The 22,677-nt window shown below is 42.1% G+C and overlaps 2 protein-coding genes across 15 annotated transcripts in view; one reads left to right on the forward strand and one right to left on the reverse strand.

Moving 5' to 3' along the window:
- Window positions 1–1,787: 1,787 nt before the first annotated feature.
- Window positions 1,788–13,467, forward strand: LOC310845402 (cytochrome c oxidase subunit 5B, mitochondrial-like). 2 transcript variants are annotated; one of them, XR_014564662.1, is made up of 6 exons: window positions 1,795–1,955; window positions 5,265–5,335; window positions 5,803–5,902; window positions 7,123–7,254; window positions 10,263–11,269; window positions 11,589–13,467. XR_014564662.1 is itself a non-coding variant. In XM_083740551.1 (4 exons), exons 1-4 carry the CDS (start codon window positions 1,868–1,870, stop codon window positions 7,233–7,235), a joined length of 372 nt encoding a protein of 123 aa, XP_083596677.1. In that variant the 5' UTR covers window positions 1,788–1,867; the 3' UTR covers window positions 7,236–7,318. The 2 variants fall into 2 exon arrangements, 1 of the variants encoding a protein (XP_083596677.1); XM_083740551.1 differs by lacking the exons at window positions 10,263–11,269; window positions 11,589–13,467 and having other exon boundaries at window positions 1,788–1,955; window positions 7,123–7,318.
- Window positions 9,063–22,677, reverse strand: part of HERC4 (HECT and RLD domain containing E3 ubiquitin protein ligase 4) — a 30,095-nt gene continuing 16,480 nt past the window's right edge. For 10 of the 13 annotated variants that reach the window (XM_083740278.1, XM_083740283.1, XM_083740284.1 and 7 more), the window contains 13 exons: window positions 22,455–22,644; window positions 21,186–21,358; window positions 19,911–20,030; window positions 16,811–16,834; window positions 16,434–16,532; window positions 15,997–16,164; window positions 15,015–15,158; window positions 13,571–13,737; window positions 13,156–13,222; window positions 12,891–12,973; window positions 12,122–12,305; window positions 11,804–11,906; window positions 9,063–10,387 (listed from right to left, as the gene is read on the reverse strand). In XM_083740278.1, coding sequence (XP_083596404.1) covers window positions 10,179–10,387; window positions 11,804–11,906; window positions 12,122–12,305; window positions 12,891–12,973; window positions 13,156–13,222; window positions 13,571–13,737; window positions 15,015–15,158; window positions 15,997–16,164; window positions 16,434–16,532; window positions 16,811–16,834; window positions 19,911–20,030; window positions 21,186–21,358; window positions 22,455–22,644 — 1,731 coding nt within the window. In that variant the 3' untranslated portion in view covers window positions 9,063–10,178. The remainder of the gene's footprint in view (window positions 10,388–11,803; window positions 11,907–12,121; window positions 12,306–12,890; window positions 12,974–13,155; window positions 13,223–13,570; window positions 13,738–15,014; window positions 15,159–15,996; window positions 16,165–16,433; window positions 16,533–16,810; window positions 16,835–19,910; window positions 20,031–21,185; window positions 21,359–22,454; window positions 22,645–22,677) is intronic. The other 3 variants (XM_083740280.1, XM_083740281.1, XM_083740282.1) reach the window with 1 other exon arrangement.

The raw sequence follows: 22,677 nt of genomic DNA on the forward strand, positions 1-22,677 counted from the left end.
GGAGAAATCTTGGAGGGTACGGAGTTAATGTTTTACAGTGGTACCTCAGGTTACATACGCTTCAGGTTACATACGCTTCAGGTTACAGACTCCGCTAACCCAGAAATCGTGCTTCAGGTTAAGAACTTTGCTTCAGGATGAGAACAGAAATCGTGCTCCGGGGGCGTGGCGGCAGCAGGAGGCCTCATTAGCTAAAGTGGTGCTTCAGATTAAGAACAGTTTCAGGTTAAGAACGGACCTCCGGAACAAATTAAGTACTTAACCTGAGGTACCACTGTATTACGTTTCCATATACAGTGGTGCCTCGCAAGACGAAATTAATTCGTTCCGCAAGTCTTTTCGTCTTGCGAGTTTTTCGTCTTGCGAAGCACGGTTTCCCATAGGAATGCATTAAAAATCAATTAATGCGTTCCTATGGAAACCGCCTTCAGACCAGGTCCGGGGACAGTCTGTCCCCCGACCTCTTCTGAAGGCCGGTGGGGGGCGAAAGTCTTTGCTCCCCCCCCCGCCTGCCTTCTCCGCTGTCCCGGGGTGGTCTTAAAATGCTGGCGGGCGGCAGCGAAGCCTTCGCTGCCGTCCCCCAGCATTTTAAAAGCCCCTGGGACAGCGGAGATTTCCCGGGGCGATTTTAAAATGCTGGCGGGCAGCAGCGCTGCCACCCGCCAGCATTTTAAGATCACCCCAGACAGCGGAGAAGTCCTCCGCTGTCCCGGGGTTTTTAAAATGCTGGTGGGCGGCAGCGAAGGCTTCGCAGGCAGCAGCGCTGCCGCCCGCCAGCATTTTAAAATCGCCCCGGGAAATCTCCGCTGTCCCAGGGGCTTTTAAAATGCCCGCCAGCATTTTAAAATCGCCCCGGGACAGTGGAGGAATTATCCGCTGTCCCGGGGCGATTTAAAAGCCCCCGGGAAGGCAGGCAGGGCGGACAAAGACTTTCGCCCCCCACCGGCCTTCAGAAGAGGTCCAGGACCTCTTCTGAAGGCCGGTGGGGGGCAAAAGTCTTTGCTTCCCCCCCCCCCGCCGCCTGCCTTCAAAAGCCATCCGGGATAGCGGGAAGCGCTTCCCTGCTATCCCGGACTGCTTTTAAAATGCTGGCGGTGGGGAGCAAAGCCTTTCGGCCCCCGCCGGCCTTCCTGGACCTCTTCTGAAGGCCGGAGGGGGGGGAAAAGGCTTTGCTCCCCACCGCTAGCATTTAAAAGAGGTCCCCGGAGATTTCCCTATGGGCTTTCTTCTTGCGAAGCAAGCCCATAGGGAAATTCGTTTTGCGAAGCGCCTCCAAAACGGAAAACCCTTTCGTCTAGCGGGTTTTTCGTCTTGCGAGGCCTTCGTCTTGCGGGGCACCACTGTATGTTGGAAGTTACCCAGAGAGGCTGGGGCATAGCTTCCCTTTTTTTGCGGGAAATTCCCTTACTCCAGCGCTGCTTCCCGCTGCTATCCCGGAATGTTAGATATCCTGTAGACTGTCCCCGGCACAGGTGAGGCTGCTGATCCCATATTTTCAAATCTGAAAGTCGACAGCTATGTGCTGGGGCAGCCCAGTAAGATGTATGGGGTATAAATAGTAAAATTATCATTATGCAATGGGACGACCCTATTGTCATCAGAGAACTGTTGGCAGGTATGGGACGATGGGAGTTGTGCTCTTCACGATGGGGAGAGCACCAAGCTGGCGAGAACTGGGGGGGGGGGGGAGGCCCATGAATGACCCACAGCCCTGAGCCTGCGGGCGCGCAGCCCCGCTTCGGGCTGGTGTTGACGGCGGTCGCCCGCTGCCCCTCCCTCTGGTGGGAGTGGCCGCCTGCCGTGAGCGCCGGCGACAGCTGCAGGGCTTTCTGACCTTGCTCCGCAGTCGGATCCCCGCATCTCCGCCATGGCGACCAGGCTGCTGCTCCTCCGGCTCTTCCCGCGAGTTGTGCGGGCCACGGCACCCGCCTCCATCCGAGCCATGAGCGCCGGGGGTGCGTACAGGCCGACGAGGGGCGGCGGCGGCGGGGCTGAGCGCGTTCTGCTGGGCTTGCGAGAGCGCGCTCCGGGGGAGCGAGGGGCTGCTTTTGCCTGGCGCTCGCAGACCCGGCAAGGTGACCTCAACTCAAACCAAAGCGCGGCACTCCCCGCCCCGTCCAGGAGGCGCCTCCTCGGGGTTATGAGGTCGTGCTGGGCGCTCGAGGGCCCGGCCCCCCGGGGCGCTCCTGCCTGCTTTTCCGCCAGGAAACCAAAGCCCACCCCCCACCCCGGGCGTATGGTAGGCAAGAGCCGCCCCGGCACAAGGCCCCTTTGCGTCCCTCTTCTTGGAGGGAATCACGTGCCCTGTGGGGAAGACACGTGGAACAGCCCCCCATAAATGGCCTTTGAAGTGAGGCAGGCAATACAGTAGTCTGTTTGCAGAGCTGCACGTGAGTTTTGGGGGAGGGGGAGGGAGTCACCATTGGCGTCCAGCGGGCTAATGATTAATAATTATTATCTAAACTTGACAATTACCCAAAGCAAAAGGGTTGTTTGTTTTCTGCTGAGGTTCTGTTGTAACTCTCGTTTGACCTGTGGGTGGAAGCCAAAGGTTCCGAAATGTCCCCTTCTCATCACAATTCTGCCACCCAGCCCCCTTCCTTGGTTAACTCTGCTGGTGTCCAGGAGATATGGAGTAATTTAGGAGTATGCTTTCCTACCACCCCACTTAGGTAAAGTTAAAGGGACCCCTGACCATTAGGTCCAGTCGTGGCCGACTCTGGGGTTGCGGCGCTCATCTCACTTTATTCGCTGAGGGAGCTGGCATACAGCTTCCAGATCATGTGGCCAGCATGAAGTTAAGCAGCTTCTGGTGAACCAGAGCAGTGCATGGAAACACCATTTACCTTCCCACCGGAGCATTTATTTACTTGCACTTTGACGTGCTTTCAAACTGCTAGGTTGGCAGCAGCAGGGACCGAGCAACGGGAGCTCACCCCGGCACAGGGATTCAAACCGCCGACCTTCTGATCAGCAAGTCCTAGGCTCTGTGGTTTAACCCACAGCACCACCAGCGTCCCACCACCCCACTTACCAAATTGCAAACATGTCCCTGAACAGAGCCTGAAGGCAATAGCCCAGTAACTGCGATTCAATGGAATACTTTCTCTGAATCTAGAAGTGCCATATCACCACTGTAACTAGTGATGGAAATACGCTCCCTTTTCTGCACCGTTTCTAGCTCTACAACATCCTTTTTGAGACGAGTCAGCTAAAGCTGTACACAACATTCTAAATGTGGCAACACCATAGATCACAGAATCAGGATTGTAGAGTTAGAAGGGACAACGTAGTCCAACCTGCTGCAATGCTGGAAATCTTTGCCCAAGGTGGGGCTCGAACCAATGACCCTGAGATTAAGATTTGCATGCTCTACCGATTAAACTATAATGTATTTTGTAAGGACATTGTGGTACTCAGAGTTTTCATTTCAGTCCATTTCGTTATCATCTGAAGCTGTCTTATTCACTGCAACGTACTGTTAATTTCATTGAGCTCTCTGCCATGACCCCCAGGTTCCCAATTAGACCCTGCTAGATCCCATCTGATCAGTGTACTTAGTAGGGGTGGTGGTAAAGAATATGTAGTGCATCCTAAAATATCACCTTCAAACCAGTATGATTTAGAAGTGCTTAATTTTATCAGGATTGTTTTGTTCTCCACATCTTCCTGGGGTTCATTTAGTTGATTCAACATTTAATATTAAATTGCTACATCCTCCAAGGGCCCATGAAGCTCAGATTTTGGAAATTAAAACAAATTTTCAATTTTCCTGAAGCCAAAACAGAAAAGACTAGGAAATACACAGGACAGCTGAGTTTGGTGGCACCTTCAAGAGAAGTGGTATACCCAGTAGGTGGGAATCTGCATGGAATTCTATTTTCACACTCTTTCTCATTACTATCTCAGTACACCTTGTCAAACCATAACGCAGGTGCCCTAAAGTGGGGATTCTGTAAAGCAGGAATAGACAACATGGTGCCTTCCGGTTGTTTTCAACTACAACTACCATAATCCCTTATCACTGGTAATGCCGCATGGGGCTGTTGGGAATTATAGTCCAAAGTATCTGGAGGGCATCAAGTTGGCTGTCCTTGATTTAATGTGTGAATTACAGGGTTTTTAAAGACTTTTTTTTCCAGCCAGTGGCCTGGGAAGCATAGTACCTGCTCAGCAGTTAAGGCTAGATATACAGTACCTAAGCATGCAAACAGATGTGTAAAAGAAGAGTTGGAAACTATGACAGCAGCAGATTCCAGCTTGGTGCTAGAATTTTTCCTACAGCAGTTATTAAGAGGAAGAGGCACTGATGACAAGGATTTTGCTCATATAGAATCCTCTCACACATGGCCTGTTAGCTACCCAGAGGCGGAGGGCATACCTAGTGATTGGATAGGTTGGCTCAGAGTGGCTGGGAGACTGCCAATCCTCAGGCCACTCCTCCACTGGGTGGCTGGGTGAGATGTGCAGGCTCCTCTTGGTGCCAGGATGAAGAACTCAGATTGCTGCAGCCCTGAGGGCCCCCCTCCCCAGTCGGCTGGCAGCGCTATTAGAAGTGTGAGTAGGGCGCCCAGCAGGACTCAGAGGAACAAAACACAGGGAGAGGGCAAGAGTGGAATGGGGGCAGAAGGGAAAGAGGATGAAGTCAGGGAGATGAACTAATGGAGATGGTGGGGAGGCAGAGCAGACTCAACCCCAGTGTATGTGGAGGAAGTCACTGGCTGAGTGTAAAAGGCAATGAAAACAGCTCCTTGCCAACAGCGCAAGGGACAGGGGAGGCAGCAGACTGATGTCTCTCCTTGCTGTAGACACAAGGGAGCCTAGTTATGCCTCTGCCCAAAGGTACAGTGGTACCTCTGGTTGCGTACACAATCCGTTCCGGGATGCCGTTCACACCCCGAGCAGTCTGCAACCAGAGCGGCGCTTCTACACATGTGCGAAGCGCAATAGAGCGCTTCTGCGTTCTTAACCCGAAAAACACAACATGAAGCGTTCACAAGAAGAGGTATGACTGTAGTTGTTATCATCAATGCCAACAAAGTAGAATGTAGAATGACAGAGAGAGAATCTGGATCAGAGCATAAAGAAAGATGGCAATTACAAAAGAAAGAGCTAGCTGCAATTGTTATGAAGGCCTGAGATTTGCTACTTAAGCCCATGCTGACCCTACGCCTAACAGTTGATTTAAATTGGTATAAGTTTGCATATCAGTGCATAGTGTCAGATAGGTAATCAAATCCGGGGGTTTCCATTGTTCTTTTCAGGTATCCCTACAGATGAAGAGCAAGCTACTGGGCTTGAAATGAAAAGTATGCAAGCCTTGAAGAGAGGGGAAGTAAGTTTAAAGCAATTGAAGAGTTTCACTGAAATATGATTTTGTTTGGTTTCACACTCGACTAATAACTATCACTATCAGTGGAAGATTTAAAAAAAAAAATTAACCTCTAACCCAACCCATCTCCCATTGCTTTTGTTGACTACTCCATTGGCTGTGGTCTCATCATGCACTGTGACTTAGAGGTCTCAAGTCTTTACAGGCCCTGTAGATTTTTCTCAGCATCACTTAATTTACACATCAAACTGAATTTAAAAGCAATTAAATTCATGCAGATGAACCATGGTTGGAGTGGAATACAGCCTTAAACTCTTACTTCAGTCACCCAAGATTTATAACTTTTTTTCTTTTCCACTGTATTCTAGTTCTTTAAAAATCAACCCTTGGTGATTCAGTAAAGGAAAAACATGGCAGGAGGGGATATATAACAACTGTGCTGCTAACTAACACATTTCTTCTTTATAAAGGATCCATACAACATCTTGAAGCCCAAGAAATATCCAGGAACCAGAGAAGAGCCTCATATTGTTCCATCAATTGGGGACAAGAGACTAGTGGGTTGTATCTGTAGGTATCAGAATTTGTTTGACTTCAGTACATACTGTCTTCCTGATTCTCATATTGCATAGTCTTGTAAAACCTGTTATAGATAGGTAGCCGTGTTGGTCTGCCATAGTCAAAACAAAATAAAAAAAATTCCTTCCAGTAGCACCTTAAAGACCAACTAAGTTAGTTCTAGGTATGAGCTTTCGTGTGCATGCACACTTCTTCAGATACCAAGAAGAAGAAGAAGTGTGCATGCACACGAAAGCACATACCTAGAACTAACTTAGTTGGTCTTTAAGGTGCTACTGGAAGGATTTTTTTTTATTTTGTCTTGTAAAACCTATTAAGCACCAGACATTTCAGGTGCAATCCTTTCCCACCACGGTGAAGCATTCGTCTTTTGATTCAAACAGTAGAGCCTTTTCCCTTCAACACATCCCTCAGTGCATGCATGCACTCAAAGTGGGATAATTATAGAGGCAGCATGCTCAGACTTCCCAGTCCTTGTCCTGGGCTGCCCGTGTGCATGCACAAGGGGAAGAAGCCACTGAACCCAAGGGGAGTTGAGGAGGGTAAGAGTGGGTGCAAGTATTCCATCCATATCTTACAAATTACCTACAGCGAAGTTTATGTTGTAATAGTGTTGATTTTTAACAGTGGTTTCTAGTTGAGTTGGGTGTGAATGCTTTAAGAAATTTTAAAAATACTGCATAGGCATACTTATTGACCCTGTTACAAATGGAGCGGCATGTAAAATATGCAAAGCCTGAGTCTTTGGTAGAAGATGCATACTATATTAAGATACAAGCATGGCATTTTCTATGATTCTTGCTTTGAAACACCAAGGAGCTATTGGCTCTTTCCCAGGTTGTTTTCTCTTTCTGGCCTTGTTTTCTTGTCCGACACCAACAGTCAGCAGGGTGACAAGTTAAACATTTCCTGCCAATTCTCCCCCACATTCATGCATTTGGGAGTCTCTTTCCCAGAGTCCCTGTGTAGTTATGTCCTATGACAACTACACAAAAGATGCAGCAACATGCAAAACTATTTTCCATTGATATGGTAGGAAAGATACCATAACCAACTTCAAAAATAGACCAAATTCAAAGGCTGCTGTTCCGTTATTCTAGGGAACCAAAACTGTTGTCAAATGTAACTGGCCCTTCTCTAAAGTCCTTGAAGCTTTCTAAAATGTGGGTTCTTAATTAACAGATACTGGAATTTTTTATTTCTTTTTGCAGGTGAGGAAGATAACTCCACTATTATTTGGTTCTGGGTACACAAAGGAGACAGCCACCGTTGCCCTCAGTGTGGGTCTTACTACAAGCTAACTCATTATGAACTCCCCCACTGAGAACTGATACCAAGAAAAGGTGTTTTTTCTTTCTTTCTTTCATTGTAGACTTAAATAAATCTGCCTGCCTTTAGCTGCATCAACCTTAGTTACTTTATTGCACCTGCATCTAAAAGCTGAAACAGAAATACAATACAAGAGCTCTGAACAGTATCCCTTTTTTGGGATCAAAGCAGCCAAAGTAGGTCTGGTTTGGATTATGGCTGCAGCTGTGCTGTTTTTTCTATTTTTAAAATCACTCCCACCCTCCTATCTGCTATTTACCCCATTAGAGGAAACATACAAGTGCCTATATGCTGGTGGATGAGGTACAATTAGGACCTTGATAGCAATGCATGCACCCTCATTGCTCATAATCTACCACCTCAAGTGTAATAACAGCACATGCACGCATACACGCACACACACACACACACCTGGCTTCATTCTTAAAACTCCTGCTGACACACAAAGTATTCCTTCAAAAATCTCATCATTTTCACGGGAACTACTTCAACAAGTTATTTGTGAACTACAAAAATGGAGATGATCCAAACTGCAACCAACAGAATGGTAGAAGAACCTAGCTTCACATGGCATGCTTGGTCAAAGTAACAGACATCTAGGCTGAGCATTATTACAATGTAACACATGGTTATGGAACAAATATCTGCAAGGGAAGTAGTGATATGTTGGGAACTTAGTAGAAAGGAAAGACAACTTACTTAACAAGGTATATGCAAGGAAGAACTCATTCATTGTAACGAGTAACTTGGGTTACTGCTTTTCCCACTTCCATTATAACAGGGGTTGGCAAGGCTTACCAGCCATGGGCCGGATCACTCCCGTGGAGATTGTCCGTGGGCTGGACCGGCACAGCACGATGCTGGAAATCACGTCTGCGCATGCCCAGATGCCAAAAATTGCACCTGCACGGAAGCGATTTTCAGCATCTGGGCATGTGCAGAAGTGATTTCCAGTATCTGCATGTGCGCAGACATGATTTCCGGTGACGCTTGGACACTCACTGCACAGTGCGCAGGGGACTCGCCGAGCGGGTGGCTCGTGAGCCAGTAAAACGGTCTTCGTGGGCCGCATCCGGCCCTTGGCCCACACGTTGCCAACCCTTGCATTATAACATACAAAGTACAGTGGTGCCTCGCAAGACGAAATTAATCCGTTCCGTGAGGCTCTTCGTATAGCGGTTTTTTCGTCTTGCGAAGCAAGCCCATTGACAGCTTAGCGGATTAGCGCTATTAGCGGTTTAGCGGCTTTTAGCGATCAGCTGTTAAGTGGCTTATCAGCGGATCAGCTGATAAGCGGCTTAGCGGCTTAGGAAAAGGAGGGGAAAGGGAAAAAAACCCGCAGGAACTCGCAATACATTTTCGTCTTGCGAAGCAAGTCCATAGGGAAATTTGTTTTGCGAAGCGCCTCCAAAACGGAAAACCCTTTCGTCTAGCGGGTTTTCCGTCTTGCGAGGCGTTCGTCTTGCGGGTCACCACTGTATTGCACATATGCATGAGCATGGTCCATGTGTATCTGATCCTTTGCTAAACCATGTCCTGTCATTTCAGCGTATCAATATAAATTGACAGTATTGACAGTATTGCATTGACAGTATCCCTGTTTCACTCTTATGTGACATTGCTAGATGGACTTCAGCCATGCAGACTACAGAGCCTACATGGGTCTTGTACAGCCAAAACTGGAAGTTAAGGCTGAACCTCATATGAACCTCAAAATAATTATCACAGAGATGTGGGCTAAGTGACACATTGCTATGCTAACTCCTGCACAGAATCAAATTTGTTGAAAGAATGAAACACCTACATGCACACTTGTACATAATTCATTCAAGATTTTTTTTATTTGATGCTTGAATTGTTTCACTGCAGTTTATAAATCTAAAAAAAAATAAATATTTCACAGCTGAAAGTCACATACTATCCATTAACATGTAAACATTCAGGAACTTAAGCCAGCCCCCACCCCATCAATCCTCATGTTCAATTTCGTACCATCAAGAGATGTCTTACTGAAATCCAAAAAGTCTTTTAAAAAGAGAGCATTTAACAATTATCTGAAAAAGTGTAAACTGAACCAGAACTGCAAAACTGCTCTTTCAACATTTGTGAATGGGAACAAAAGGATAAAATTCTCAGCTCTACTGAAGGTAAAAGGCAAAAAGTGGAGCTGAAGCCAGGCATTCCTTGATTATTCTAATTACCAACAGTTGCCAAGGATTGAATTCCAAGATTAAATAATGGGTTCCATTCATAATTTTAACAACTGATAGTTGCTTCATGCTGCCATGAGATTATCAGACAAATTATCTTTCACATTGTCTTGATCTCTTTTTTTATGTTAACAGGAGCCATATTTGTTCCAGTATGAAAGGGTTGACACAAAATTTATGGCTCCTCATTAGATTTTTACAAAAAGACAAGAGATGCATATCTCTTAATTTATCAGCTCAAATGTTAACGCCTTTTGGGTGTGTGTCTGTTTTTATAAAATAAGCCCCAATTCAGTTACAAGCAATAGATACTCTACTGCTATTGGAGCACGGGTATTTTATTACAAAAAAAAATTATTTACAAAATGAAAAACCTAATGTGACAGTTGCAGTGATTGGGGGGGGGGGTAAGCACACCTTACACACACACAGCAAGTCATTTTGCAATATGTGAAGTACTAAAATTTAGTTAGTGAAACCATTGCTTTTATTCCAAAGTTGAATTTTTATTAAGATGGCAAAATGTGGCTCCAGCATTCATATCAAGACAGTTTATTAGTGTAAGGATTTTTGGCTGCCATTAGAGGATCCGATCACTGAACATGTTTACAAGTATTTCTTATAATTAGCTCCGCTGCCAGGCTTTTCACCTAATGTGACACTGCAAGATGCAAAATTAGTTCAATGTTCCCACGTTAAAGAGTTGCTGTGTTCTTAGCCTCTGCAAGTTATACTAAATTGAAACCTTCATTGTGATCAATAGCCTGGATCAGCTTAGATCTGAGTATTTCTTTATCTGTATATTTTGGAAGATCAAGAAGATTAAAACATGTGTGAGACACTGGAAGATACTCATCACCACCTCCAGTCGGCTGAATGACAAGACTAAGGCTCTTCATCCCAAGAATAGGAATACGATCACTGCCTGTCAAAAATACTACCAAGAAAATATAAATAAGTAAGAAGCCTGGGTACAAAGGCCAAAAATGTAGTGCTGTGCTATCATTTTCATTTTACTTTTTAGACTGATATAGCCCAAATCTAAAATTCTGAAAATGTAAGGCAGTTATTGTTTATAGTTCATAGTTTTTGCTTAAAGTTATTGCAAACAAATTTTATAGTTTAGAGAACTTATTTATTATATTTGTTCATTGCTTCACCCAGAGGTTCTTTGGGGGAACAATATAACTAAAAACAGAAACTCCATATAACACCCCTCGAGTCCAACCCTAAAAAACAAGTGTGGTGTGAAGTGATTTAATTAAGTTAACAGTTTTTCTTGGCTAAATAAATAATTATTTGCTTGCAAACAGGTGTGCAAGGTTTTCAACCTTTAATGAATCATATCATATCAAGCAGAGCAGCTGCATGGGTGCTTTCAACTGGTTTGATATGTTTCACCAGAAACAGCTGCAGTTAATCTATTCATATATGTGCCGGTATGCATGTTAGAGTGCTTACACATTCAAAACTCAGGGCGGAATCCAGACATAAGTTAACTTAGGTTCTACTGAAATCAATGAAGTGAGCCAAGTCATGATGCATGTTGTGCTTCATTCCCATTGAAACCAGCCAAAAAAAGTCTGGATGCAACATTTGAAACATAAGTGAATAAGCAACTTGCAGACCTAATCATAGTAATTGTTGTTTATTTCTGTTAAAAATATTCATTTTTTTAAAAAGTGAAAATGCAAATTCTCCCTTGGACAGAATCCAAAGTCAACTTAGCATTTTAACCATTCAAAAAAACCAAGCCCAACACTAACACTTGGGCTTAGCACGACATGTAAACCAGGTCTACACTGTAGTTTAGCATTACGTGCATGAACAGCACTGAGCCTCATGCTCACATTCATAGATGCCAACTCCCTGGGGCCCTGGGTGCTTGAGCACCCACAAAATTCCCATGAAGGGGGCAGGCACCCACAAATTTTGGTGCCAGGGCCAAGCTGGCACTCCTGCCTACATTTTCCCCTAACCTGAAGTGATTAGAAGAAACAGCTGCTGCCACTCTTAAACTGAAGTTCTTACTTCCAAATTTGGGGACAGATTACACTATAACTTGATAACAAGACAGGATCATAAACTGCATATTAATCCTGGCTTGTCTGAACACGCCACAGCTAAACTAACCACAGTTCCAAGTTTGGATGTAGGTTATTTAAAACCATAGGTAGATCCTTCCGATAGCCGGCTATGCTGAAGGAAGCTCCACAGGCCCGAGGCTCACTGCTGCTTAGCATATAGTGCTAAATTATGACCTAGTGTTACATGAAAAATAAGCCAGTGGTAACAATTGCTCTAGAGTTCCTATTTAGATTTCTTATTTTCTTATACAGTTTTGTATACTTACATAAAAACTGTTTCTTCTTCTCCAGTGGTAACTCATGAAAAACTTCCCAGAACATTTTAATTGTTGGATTCTCTGCCCAATATTCTCCTTTGTATTGAGTATTCTAAGAACAACAAATCAAAATCACAATATATCTCCCTCAAATTTACAAATAAAATGTTGTATACTGAACAAACAAAAATACTTATGCGTAAATGTATTTATAGAATTTTATGTATTTTAGTGTTTTTCTACATAATACAGAAAAGCTCTATTTTGGACAATCACTTAATTATACAGGATTCTTTAGTGTTCAGTTGTAACATACTAGTAACATACCTTCTCTAGTTCTTTCCAATCATAGTTTGTATTCCCAATCACCATTGCTTGCAGTTCGTTGGGCTGGAAGAGCTGCAGAACTTTACCTCCACACACCTTGTGAAAGCCTGCATGGAATGCATCATAGAGAGGAGCCACAGATTTATTGAAGATGTAGTCCACGTAGGCATTCACAAACTCTTGCCTAAAGATCAAATGAGAAGAAAAGGCACCATGTTTTCAGAAGATGAGAATGTTCAACCACAACTCCACTAGCAATGAACAGCAACCATTTTAACACTGTCAACAATTATCTTCAGATAGCTCCTAGTTAAGAACTATAACATGAATGTCACACTGTATCCAGCATACAAGGCAAAGAGGGGAGGCATGAGAAAGGAACAGGCAAGTTTGACACTAATTTCTGACTTCTTAAGATATGGTTTATGAAGCCAGGAAAGATAATTCAAATGCTGCCAATGTCTTGGTGGCTGCAGTAAGGAACCACCAAGAAGAGCAGCGGAAGGAGGGCAAAATTCATTTCTTAAAATATTTTGCCTGTTTATCACCACCACAACAAAGAAAGAAAGAGAAAGAGAAAGAGAAATTTCTTTTGCAAGATTACAGGTTTGGAATAAATATATCAGAAGTTGGGTGTAACTCCCCACCACACCCACACCCCTTATAGTTCAATTCTGAGTTAAGAACCTGCATGACATGAAAAAAGTATTTCTCACTGATAAAATTGCAAAGGCAAACTATTCTGTCAACCCACCATGCTAAAACTTACCTATTTTGTTTGACGACAGGAATATCAGTACCATTAGGAATTAGCTCCTTAACTTCCGTGGTACCAAAATTTTCAACAGTGATCTGTTTAGAACATGAGAGTGTATTTTACTTTTTGTTGCAGAATAGAATCGATAATTCAATACAGGAAAGCGAAGCATGCTATACAAAGCCTAGCATTTTAACAGGAAAAGAGAGACTCGATTACATATTATTACTCCTTACACTGGCATTAAAAAAGTGGCAATGGATGATCTCACACTTACTGTAAAGTTGAGGCAGAAGGTATCCTCTATATCATCTTCTGGGTAGTCCAATAATTGCTGCATACTCCTGAGAATAAAAAGTCTCTCATCGCAAGTTGTAACAGTACAATTTATTCAGAAACTTACAGAACTGAAATGGTTTTATATTCTTCCATAGAAATTTACAGTTTAGATTAGCAAAAATCTAGCAGCTACTGAGAAGTCAATATCTGTTCAAGTTTTTTTGCCCTGGAAGGATTTCAATCCTAAAAAACCTACATTTGTTTCAAGTGTATCAACTAGAAATAAAGACACTCTAAATCTTGTATCTCATCTCCTTAACAAGGTATTGAATTATTTCTTTGCACTGTGAAAGAAGTTATGATGCACAGAAATGTTAATCTACTTACTGTACTTTCAGTTGTAATGTGCTCACCTGCCAACATCAGGCATTAACTCTTTGAGGTCATCCAGGGAAGGTTTCTTGTTCAGGAGCTTCTTATATAAAGCCAAGGGGAAGTGAAGCTCTACAATAGTAAAATTATATATTGCTAGCCCACAGACAACACCAATCAGATGAAACAAGTCACTGTCTTCAAAGGTCTGCAAATATGAAAAAACTGAAATTAAACTTTTAAAAGCTTACAAAAACATGCACATTGCTTTAGAGACCATGCTTGCATTCAACTGCTGCTAGACTTCAAGTGGAATCACAATAATTTTGCAAGCTAGTACACTCAGTTATTACTCATGTATATGTTTGAGGTTGGGATCTATAGGGTTAAAAACTCATCAAGCCATTTTTTCAAGGGTTACAGAAAAGGGTGTTTAATTGCTTTGTATTTGATTTTGCAATCCCCTCTAGTGTAGCGAGGCACCAACTCAAGTGGCAAGCAACCAGTGTTTTTAGGGTTAGCATTCTAGAGAGAGAAGTCCTGATGATGGTTATCTATGATCTGGTAACATCCTGTATTAATGCACTGTCCTTGGTGCTGCCTTTGAAGCAACTAGGAAAATTCAGCTAGTATGAAATACAATGCCTAGGTTACTAACAGAGACCAACTGAATATATATCTCACTCAACAGAAAACTGCACTAGTTGCATCTCTGGCACAGTTTAAGGTGCTGGTTCTTGCCTTTAGAACTTTAATCAGCTTAGGAGGACTGCTTTGTTCACAGGAACCTACAGCTCAAGTTCTAAGATCATCCTTGAAGTCCTTTCTCTGAGATGTCTTGATGAAGCCAATTATGACAAAGGAAAAGGGTCTTTTCTGTTGTGGCACATCTGGTGTAGAGTATTTCCGTGGGAAGGCTTTTTATCACACTACATTTGGATTTTTTATTACACTACATGTGTTAAAAATGCTAGGGTGTCTGTTTTGTCACCAACAAGAGTTTTGTGAATGGCCGCTGTTAATAATGTAATTGTGAATGATCATATGTTCTACATTTCATTTCCCTCTAACCTCATGATTTATAATCCTTCCAAACAACTCAGGTGAACACTTCATGTACCCGATGAAGTGATCTGTACTCCATGAAAGCTTATGCCATAAGACTTTAAGATGCGGATACTTTTATTTTGGCCCCAACAGACTCTACAAAAACACAGCCATGCAGCAGCCCAAAACACACTGACTTAATCTAGTGCTGTTGTATTCATGGCCTTCTGTGACCACCAGGGAAAGGGAACAGAAATGAGCACATTCAGGATCAAGAGCAAAGGGCTAACATAACAAATGCTATCATAGATTAAAGGATGCAGTGTGCACTGGTGCAATTATATCATAGTAGTAATATTCTCAGAGATACCATAGGCTGAAAGTAAATCAAGATACTAATTTCCACTATAAATACACAAAATCCAACAAATTGCATACCTTATCTGAGAACCAGATGAGCCTCGATTGTTCATCGTACCTGAACATTCCATACTTGGGATCTAACAGCTCTCTCATGATAAGCAAGAAAAATTCTTTGCGAACTCCTCCTGCATCAACAGCTTCTTCCCCTACAAAAATAACCTAACATTGGCAATGCAGTTAGAACATTACATTTTTAAAAAATAAAATACCACACATACTCATAGAATCATAGAATTGTAGAGTTGGAAGGGACCCTGAGTATCATCTAGAACAACCTCCTGCGATGCAGGAATATGCAGCTGTCCTGTAAGGGAATCGTACCTGCGACCCTGGCGTTATCAGCACCAGGCTCTAACCAACTAAGCTATCCACAAGTGCTCAATTTGTTACTTGGATAATGACATTTACAATAAGGAGTCTGAACAAAGGCCACTTCATACATTATATTTTAAAGTTGTAAAATGTGTTTTAAGTTTTGGTTTTTTTTATTTTAAAAATATTATTATTATTAATGTGCTGGATGCCGCCCCGAGTGGCTGGGGAAACGCAGCCAGATGGGTGGGGGGATAATAAATGAATGAATGGATGAATGAATGAATGAACACGGCAAATGCATAGTTGTAAAGACATACGTTATACAGGTATATATTATACAGGTACATTTTTCATTGACCTGGAGCTGCCTCAAGTCTATGAATGAATGTTGAGGGGCAAGTTATGAATTATATGCAAGTGTGTATACTAAAGTTCCAACAATTAAAAAGAAATAAAATGCACCAAAAGGAGCCTTAGGTAGTTGTGATTTTGAATGATGGGAGGAAGCGAGTGCTGAACCCTTTCTTGGCCAGCTGTTCTTTGCTTAGAATTCTCCCTTCACCCAGTTCTAGGACAAATATTTGCCATGGGAAAAGCAGAGGGTAGGGGGTGGAGAAGAAGAGAAAACTGAAGGCCAGGTGTGCATCACAAAAAGGTAAACATGCATGCATATAGGCTATACCTTAAGAGGCTTCTTGTAGTCAACATTTTTTGTTTTTCTTAGGACTTCCATGGTATCCCCCACAATATTGTCTCTGCGCACAATTAAGATCAGACATGGATTGACAGATTCAAATACTGGGAGAAAAATAGATGAGAAATTCTGTCTGTGAGCCTGGTCAACAGCCATCTGGGAAAAACCAAGTAAAAACCTTAGTGGCAGCAGCAGTAGTAATAAACACTGGATGCTCAAGAGAATCTACAATTCCTAGTAATATTTCCACCTTGTGATTATACTAATGCAGTACTGCCTGAATCTTTGATATCCAAAGACACAGTTTTTCTCGATATCTGAACAACTGTGATACAAGCCAGTTAATATAAACAAGGCCTAAGTTATATCAATCCAGGAATAACTACAGTGTTTTAAAGTGTTTTATTTTTAAATTACTGTTTTACCTGCATCTGTAAAACCGCATCTGTCTGCAAGAGTGTTGTCTTTGCCTGTGCATCAAACACAAATGGGTAGGTGCAAATTGTAACTGGCACATCTGCTAGCTAGAAAGGCAATAGAAAAAGCTGTTAGCATGTGCAGTATTAGCAACAGTATATATAAATTTTCTTTTGGCAGTTATGCAACATTTACTTGACAGAGAGATATAATACAGGATATCCAGCTTATGAAGAGGTTTATGTTTTTTAAACAGTTTTAGATATATCTAATCCATGAATTTATTGCAAGATTATCAGAATTCAAGGCCCATGGATAAACCTGATGTCAGAATCTTTGGGTCTAGTTTCCAAAACTTTACAGTGGGAATCAGATAACTTCTTACCTCATTTAATCCATGGCTGATATCCTACCAAAAGAGTGCATAAGAGGCAGCAGTAATTAAAAGGAAAAAAACACTGTTAGGTTCCTCTCCACTTTCCTCCACACGCCCAAAAACCTTCATGCAGATGCCTGCATTTTTTTTAAAAAAAGATGGGCACAGACTAATGCCTGTGTGGCATTCAGAGTAGAGCTATTGAAATTAATGAACCCAAGAGCTTCCTCTTGTCTTGCTGCTTCCCTGCCCTACCCCAAGCAAAACTGCTCTTTAGTACTCAAATGGAGCAAATAGCAAATGGTTTTTCCGTAGATTGCCCTTTGTTCCAATTTAAAGTTAAGAGCAGGTTTTCCCTGGGAAAGGAGTGGGACAAAGGGGAAACTGCTTGGGCCCATGCTTTCTAAGTGTGGACGAGCCCTAACTTAAGTCACTTTCATGAATGTCAATGGGTCTATTTTGAGCAAAATTTAGTTAACTACCTCTCTCTATGTCCTATGTACAGGGACGCGGGTGGCGCTGTACATAGGGTGGCGCTTTGCACATCAAAGTGCAAGTAGATAAATAGGTACCGCTCCGGAAGGAAGGTAAATGGCGTTTCCGTGCGCTACTCTGGTTTGCCAGAAGCGACTTAGTCATGCTGGCCACATGTCCTGGAAGCTGGACACTGGCTCCCTCGGCCAATAAAGCGAGATGAGCGCCGCAACCCCAGAGTCTGCCACGACTGGACCTAATGGTCAGGGGTCCATTTACCTTTATGTCCTATGTACACAGAGCAGTGTAGAGAACAATGTATGCTAGTGCACATGGATCGCAGGGAGGTACATGGCATAACTGTGGCCACATACAGATTCACTGCTAATACATGCATGGAGCCTCTACCAAAGTCATGCCTGGCACACATTCACTTCCACAAGATGCAGTGGTCACTCCTTAGAAAACAGGGATAAATAAAAGTTCACAGAGAGGTTTGGTCCTAAACCGTGCAATTCTCCAACTTTAAGATTGGTTTATTCAAACATCTATCCCAGCTCATTTCCAAAGCTTTATTGTGGCCCACCTCCAAATTATGACTAAACTATTAATGTGCCTAAAAACCAAATGTCACAGGCGCAAAAATCTAGCCTAGGTAGTTTTTTAAGTTCTTTTCATCCATCAACATGTTGATAATGGACACAGAGCACTCATGAGCACAACTTATCTATTCAATTAATACATTTATGAATAATCTTTTTCATTTTCAAAGTCTTAAAAAGCAGATTGCATTTCTCACAATCAGTATTCCGAAACCACAGATCCTATTTAACCTACACTGTTTCTAGGCTCTGCTCCAAGCCATTACAAAAATACTTCAGATGCCCGACTTGAGATATATGAGCAGGGAAAGAGACACTTCTGAGCTAAAAATAAAATTGATACTTTAGGGAGTAGTATTAAATAAGGGTGGGGACCTTTCCTTTGAGAACATCACGATTACTGAATAGAAGAAGTAAAAGAACAATGAATTATATGCACAATTGCAATGGTGGGATGTAGAATACAGGTATTCTCCCATAAAAGTAATATATTTGATTAACTCATGAGGAGAGATGCATGAGGGCAGATGATATTTTTAAAAGGTGTTAGTGTTTGATCACCATCATTTAATAAACCTGGAATTTTGGTTCCTGTTGCCTACATTAAATAGTTTCCAAAAATATTCTTGTTTGTTTAAAAGCCCAACTCTATTACTACCTTCAGTATAAATTAAGAATCCATGTTCTGACCCTGAGTGGTATCTCAATTAGTGTTTGGAAGCAAGAAGCAAACTAACTAGAAACTTGGATACCCAGCAAGTCTTTCATATATCCAAGCAACGCATTTACTTTTCAGTTCAGAGATGTGGCTGTGAGAAATCACCTCTGCTTGCACCCTATGGTCCAGTTCACACCAAACCAGGGGTGGTTAACCTGTTGCTCAACTACAACTCCCACCAACCTCAGATAGCATCACCAATGATCAGTGGCGAGTCGTAGTTCAGGTTATTCATGTCTGTCACTATACCATGGCTTAGTGCTGCATGAACAAATCTCCCTGAACCCTGAGCAAAGCACTGGCCTGCATGCTCGCCTCACCAATTCTTGTTAGGCCAGGAGAAGAACCTGCACCAAGTTTGGTTCCTGTAAGACCTATTGCAGTCGTCAAGAGTCGTCAACAGGCTCATCACAGCTATCTGCCAATCACCCATTCCCACCAGCCTTCTGAGTAATACCCCTCCCCACCTTCTCACTATATAGAAGGGTCTGGAAACTTCTGTTTCAGTGTATCTGAAGAAGTGTGCATGCACACGAAAGCTCATACCAAGAACTGACTTAGTTGGTCTTTAAGGTGCTACTGGAAGGAATTTTTTTTGTTTTGACTATGGCAGACCAACACGGCTACCTATCTGTAACAAGTTTGGTTTTGCTTTTGAACAGTCTAGGCTCAGTGCAAATGAATGGACTAGGGATTTTGGCGGTTAGCTTCAGGAAGAACTCATGTGCCAAGATGTGACTGTGGTACAGCATGATTTGCCAGTATATCCAAACCAAGCAGTGCATCATTTGATGTACACTCTGTATTCTTTAAAGGAAAAGAAGAAAAACTAGCCCTCTCTCCAACGCTTATCAAAGACCAACTTTTTTACTCTGTATGGATGTAATGTTTCAGAAAACTTCATAAAAAGGACATTGTCCAGGAAAAACTAAAAAGAAAAAGAAAACCTACAACCCAAAACTGACATACACTAAGAACCACTCTAAATAGAACACTTGTCACAACCTAAACTGTTCTTGGCCTGCACTGCTTCAGACTGTGGTGGAGGAGCAGGGGACCTAACATAGTCATGTTCATTAATTTCAATGGGTACACTGTTGAGTGAAATTTTGGTTGAATACCATCCAGAGAAATCTAGCATGTTAGGGAGAACACCCTTCTCTCCCACACCTAGCTATCTGTTTGCAGGAATTTATTTATGTATTGGGAACACTGAGCCATACAATTCATCCAACTGAGCAGCTATGCAATGTGAATTCGAGCCCATGCAGTGTATTTTATAACGCATAGTGAAAACAAAAAATGGGACATTTACCATTCCATATGCCTGCTGCTGAATCCAGTGGAAGTAGTCACTTCTTATGTCTATCAAATCCTGTAGTTCATGTATGTAGAATTTATCATATTGTATTATTTGCCCACCTCTTTCATTTACCTGCATTTTAAAGAGAATGCAGTTTGTCACTGAGAATATTTTACATTTCACTCTATTCTATTAAAACTATTTCTTCAGATTTGTATATGAAATGCTATTTGCAATATTTTGGCTGGCCTAATAAAGGTATTGCCATACTATGGAGTCTGGAAGTTGCTGTCTATGTTAGCCAGCCTTCTTCACAAAGAGGAATAATTTGTCTGAACTCTTAAACTATTTTCATTTATAAATATATGTCCTTTCCCAAAGCATAGCAAGACTGGAATATGTTAGTCACACAATGATTTAGTTATAAACTATAGGGAACAGCCATTTTCTGTGTGCACCGCTTTCAGCCACAGAATGGGGAGGGGCTGGAACAGGCTGATGTTTTAAGGATATTTTTGATATGATGCTTTCTCCCTCCCACTTTAGGGGTAGGTATTTGTTTGCTGAATGTGACTGAGGTTATTTATAACTGAATAGCAGCAAGAGAAAATGTGTTTTAAATTGTTTATTTATAGAATGATACTGTTTATATATATTAAGTTGTAAACATTAAGAGGTTAGTGTAAAAACAACCATGCATTTTATTCCAAGATGCACTCCAAAATCCAACTTGATAATAAAAGTACTTGCTACTACCAGGCAGCCTGTGAGTAAGACTATTTGAAAAGTGGGGTTCCACATGTTTCTTGTCAGCTATTTCGATAAGCAGTGTCAGATCTTAAGACATTGAACCAGAATGCATGCATGTATGCATAGAACTGCAGCCTTAGTGATTTCACTTTTGTGGTTCTGCCTTTGCTAAAGCAAGGTATGTTGTTCACAAAATGATTTTTGACTCCATTTGTAATATTGGCATGAACTTTCAACTTCTGTGGTTTGGGTGAGTCCATATACTGAGAGCCGTATACTTTGATCTCAGTTCTGATGTTACATTAAATCAAAGTCTTGCATGTCCCTTCATGAGAACATGAGGAAATACTCCATCCAATGATCATACGGATTCCAAACAAATCCCAATGGTCCACACAGCCACAACTTACTGTGAAAGTTCAGACTTCTAAACTCTAGACTTCTAGACTCAGTGAAAATCAATTGCATCAGTGATACAGTACATCAGCCAAAATGTATCTGGCAGCAGAAATAAGGATACAAACTGCAAAGACCTACCCTGTGCAAAATTTCCAAAACCTTGAGAGAAGAGTGCAGGCAGCTAGAGAAGATTCTTTGCTCTGAAGTTGGAATGCCCATCTTGTACAATTTAAGAAGGTGGACAACAACATCCTTGTAAAGTTCCACGATTTTAAGGAACAATGGAGGCTCCAATGCAGACCACCAGTTTTCTGTTAATAAAAGGGAAAAGCAAATCTAGCAGACAAAAACGTTGCACAACTTAACAGGACTTATACTGTAACTAATACTGTCTAGATCTCAAGTTCATTAGTTGTTCAGCAATGAATAAATTAGACCATCCGTTTTTCCACTCCATATCAACATCCTTTTAATATATAAGAATAGGAGACATACTTTTTTGGATGTTAGAAAGGGAAGTGCAAAGTTTATTATCCCTGAGGAGAAATCTCTCAAACAGTAGCAAGAAACCCTGCTTATTAACTATCATGAATTCAAAAAGACAGTTTAAGAAATTTCATTGGACACTTGAGCAATTCCGGATTTAAAAAATAACTTGGCCTCAAAATTATAAATCTGTATCACAGTAGAGCATAGTTGATAATTTACTATTATGCCTTTCTTGTATGTTTGCCTCATACAGTCATAACTCGTGTTGCGTTCTGCTCTTGTTACGGACTTTCAGCTTACGAATGCGGCAAACCCAGAAGTATTTACTTCTGGGCTCACCACCCACGCATGCGCAGAAGCGATCCATGCGCTTCGCACATGCGCTTGATCGCACCATGCACATGCACAGAAGAGGCATTCTAGTTGCAGACTTTTCAGGGTGTGAATGGCATCCTGAAACGGATTAAGTCTGCAACTAGAGGTACCACTGTACCTCCTAATGGAAAGAGGAAATCCATTACGTATTTTTCACTCCAACAAACACCATCAGTAAGCCAAAAACAAACCTTAGGACTGACATAAACCACAATTTATAGTTTGCATTTAATGGTATGCCAGAGATCACTGTTTGTTTCCACCCAGCGTGAATGTGGAGGAATAAGTGACCAGAGGCAGTGTGTTCATGGCAAACGATTAATAAAGGTTTACAGTGGTATGCAAACAAAGCAACACTTGCTCATACAGCTACACAAGGATATTTATATGCAACAGCACTTCCCTTTAGTAGTGCAATGAACAGAAGGTGAAAACTGATAGCAAGAACAGTTTGAGAGATTATATATGCCCCCAGTTAGTTTTGCAAGCTGCCACACCCTTGCAGCAGATTAAGACATACAAATTAAACAAAAGAAACCTTACCAAGTACTTTCAGTGGAGCCTTTTCTAGATTCACAATAGCAGTTGCAAATGGGATAGCTAGTGTCATGTAATTGTTTGCGTCACTCATTAGTGGGCATTCTGGCAGGGTTAGAAACAGTCTTAGGGCTTCAACATCAGGCAAGGAACTAGTCAGTTTAGGAATAAGGTTCTTTTCCAAACTAGCTGCAACCTGGGAATGTGGTACAAAATAGATTCTGGTTTT

The sequence above is a fragment of the Podarcis gaigeae genome (assembly GCF_964106915.1).
Source record: "Podarcis gaigeae genome assembly, chromosome: 5".
NCBI lineage: Eukaryota > Metazoa > Chordata > Lepidosauria > Squamata > Lacertidae > Podarcis > Podarcis gaigeae.

What these genes read in the sequence shown, in the direction of transcription:
- LOC310845402 (XM_083740551.1), top strand. Translation starts at nt 1,868, where the DNA reads ATGGCGACCAGGCTGCTGCTCCTCCGGCTCTTCCCGCGAGTTGTGCGG. An exon ending in CCGAGCCATGAGCGCCGGGG is followed by an intron (nt 1,956 to 5,264) that starts GTGCGTACAGGC and finishes TGTTCTTTTCAG; the next exon opens with GTATCCCTACAGATGAAGAG. An exon ending in AAGCCTTGAAGAGAGGGGAA is followed by an intron (nt 5,336 to 5,802) that starts GTAAGTTTAAAG and finishes TTCTTTATAAAG; the next exon opens with GATCCATACAACATCTTGAA.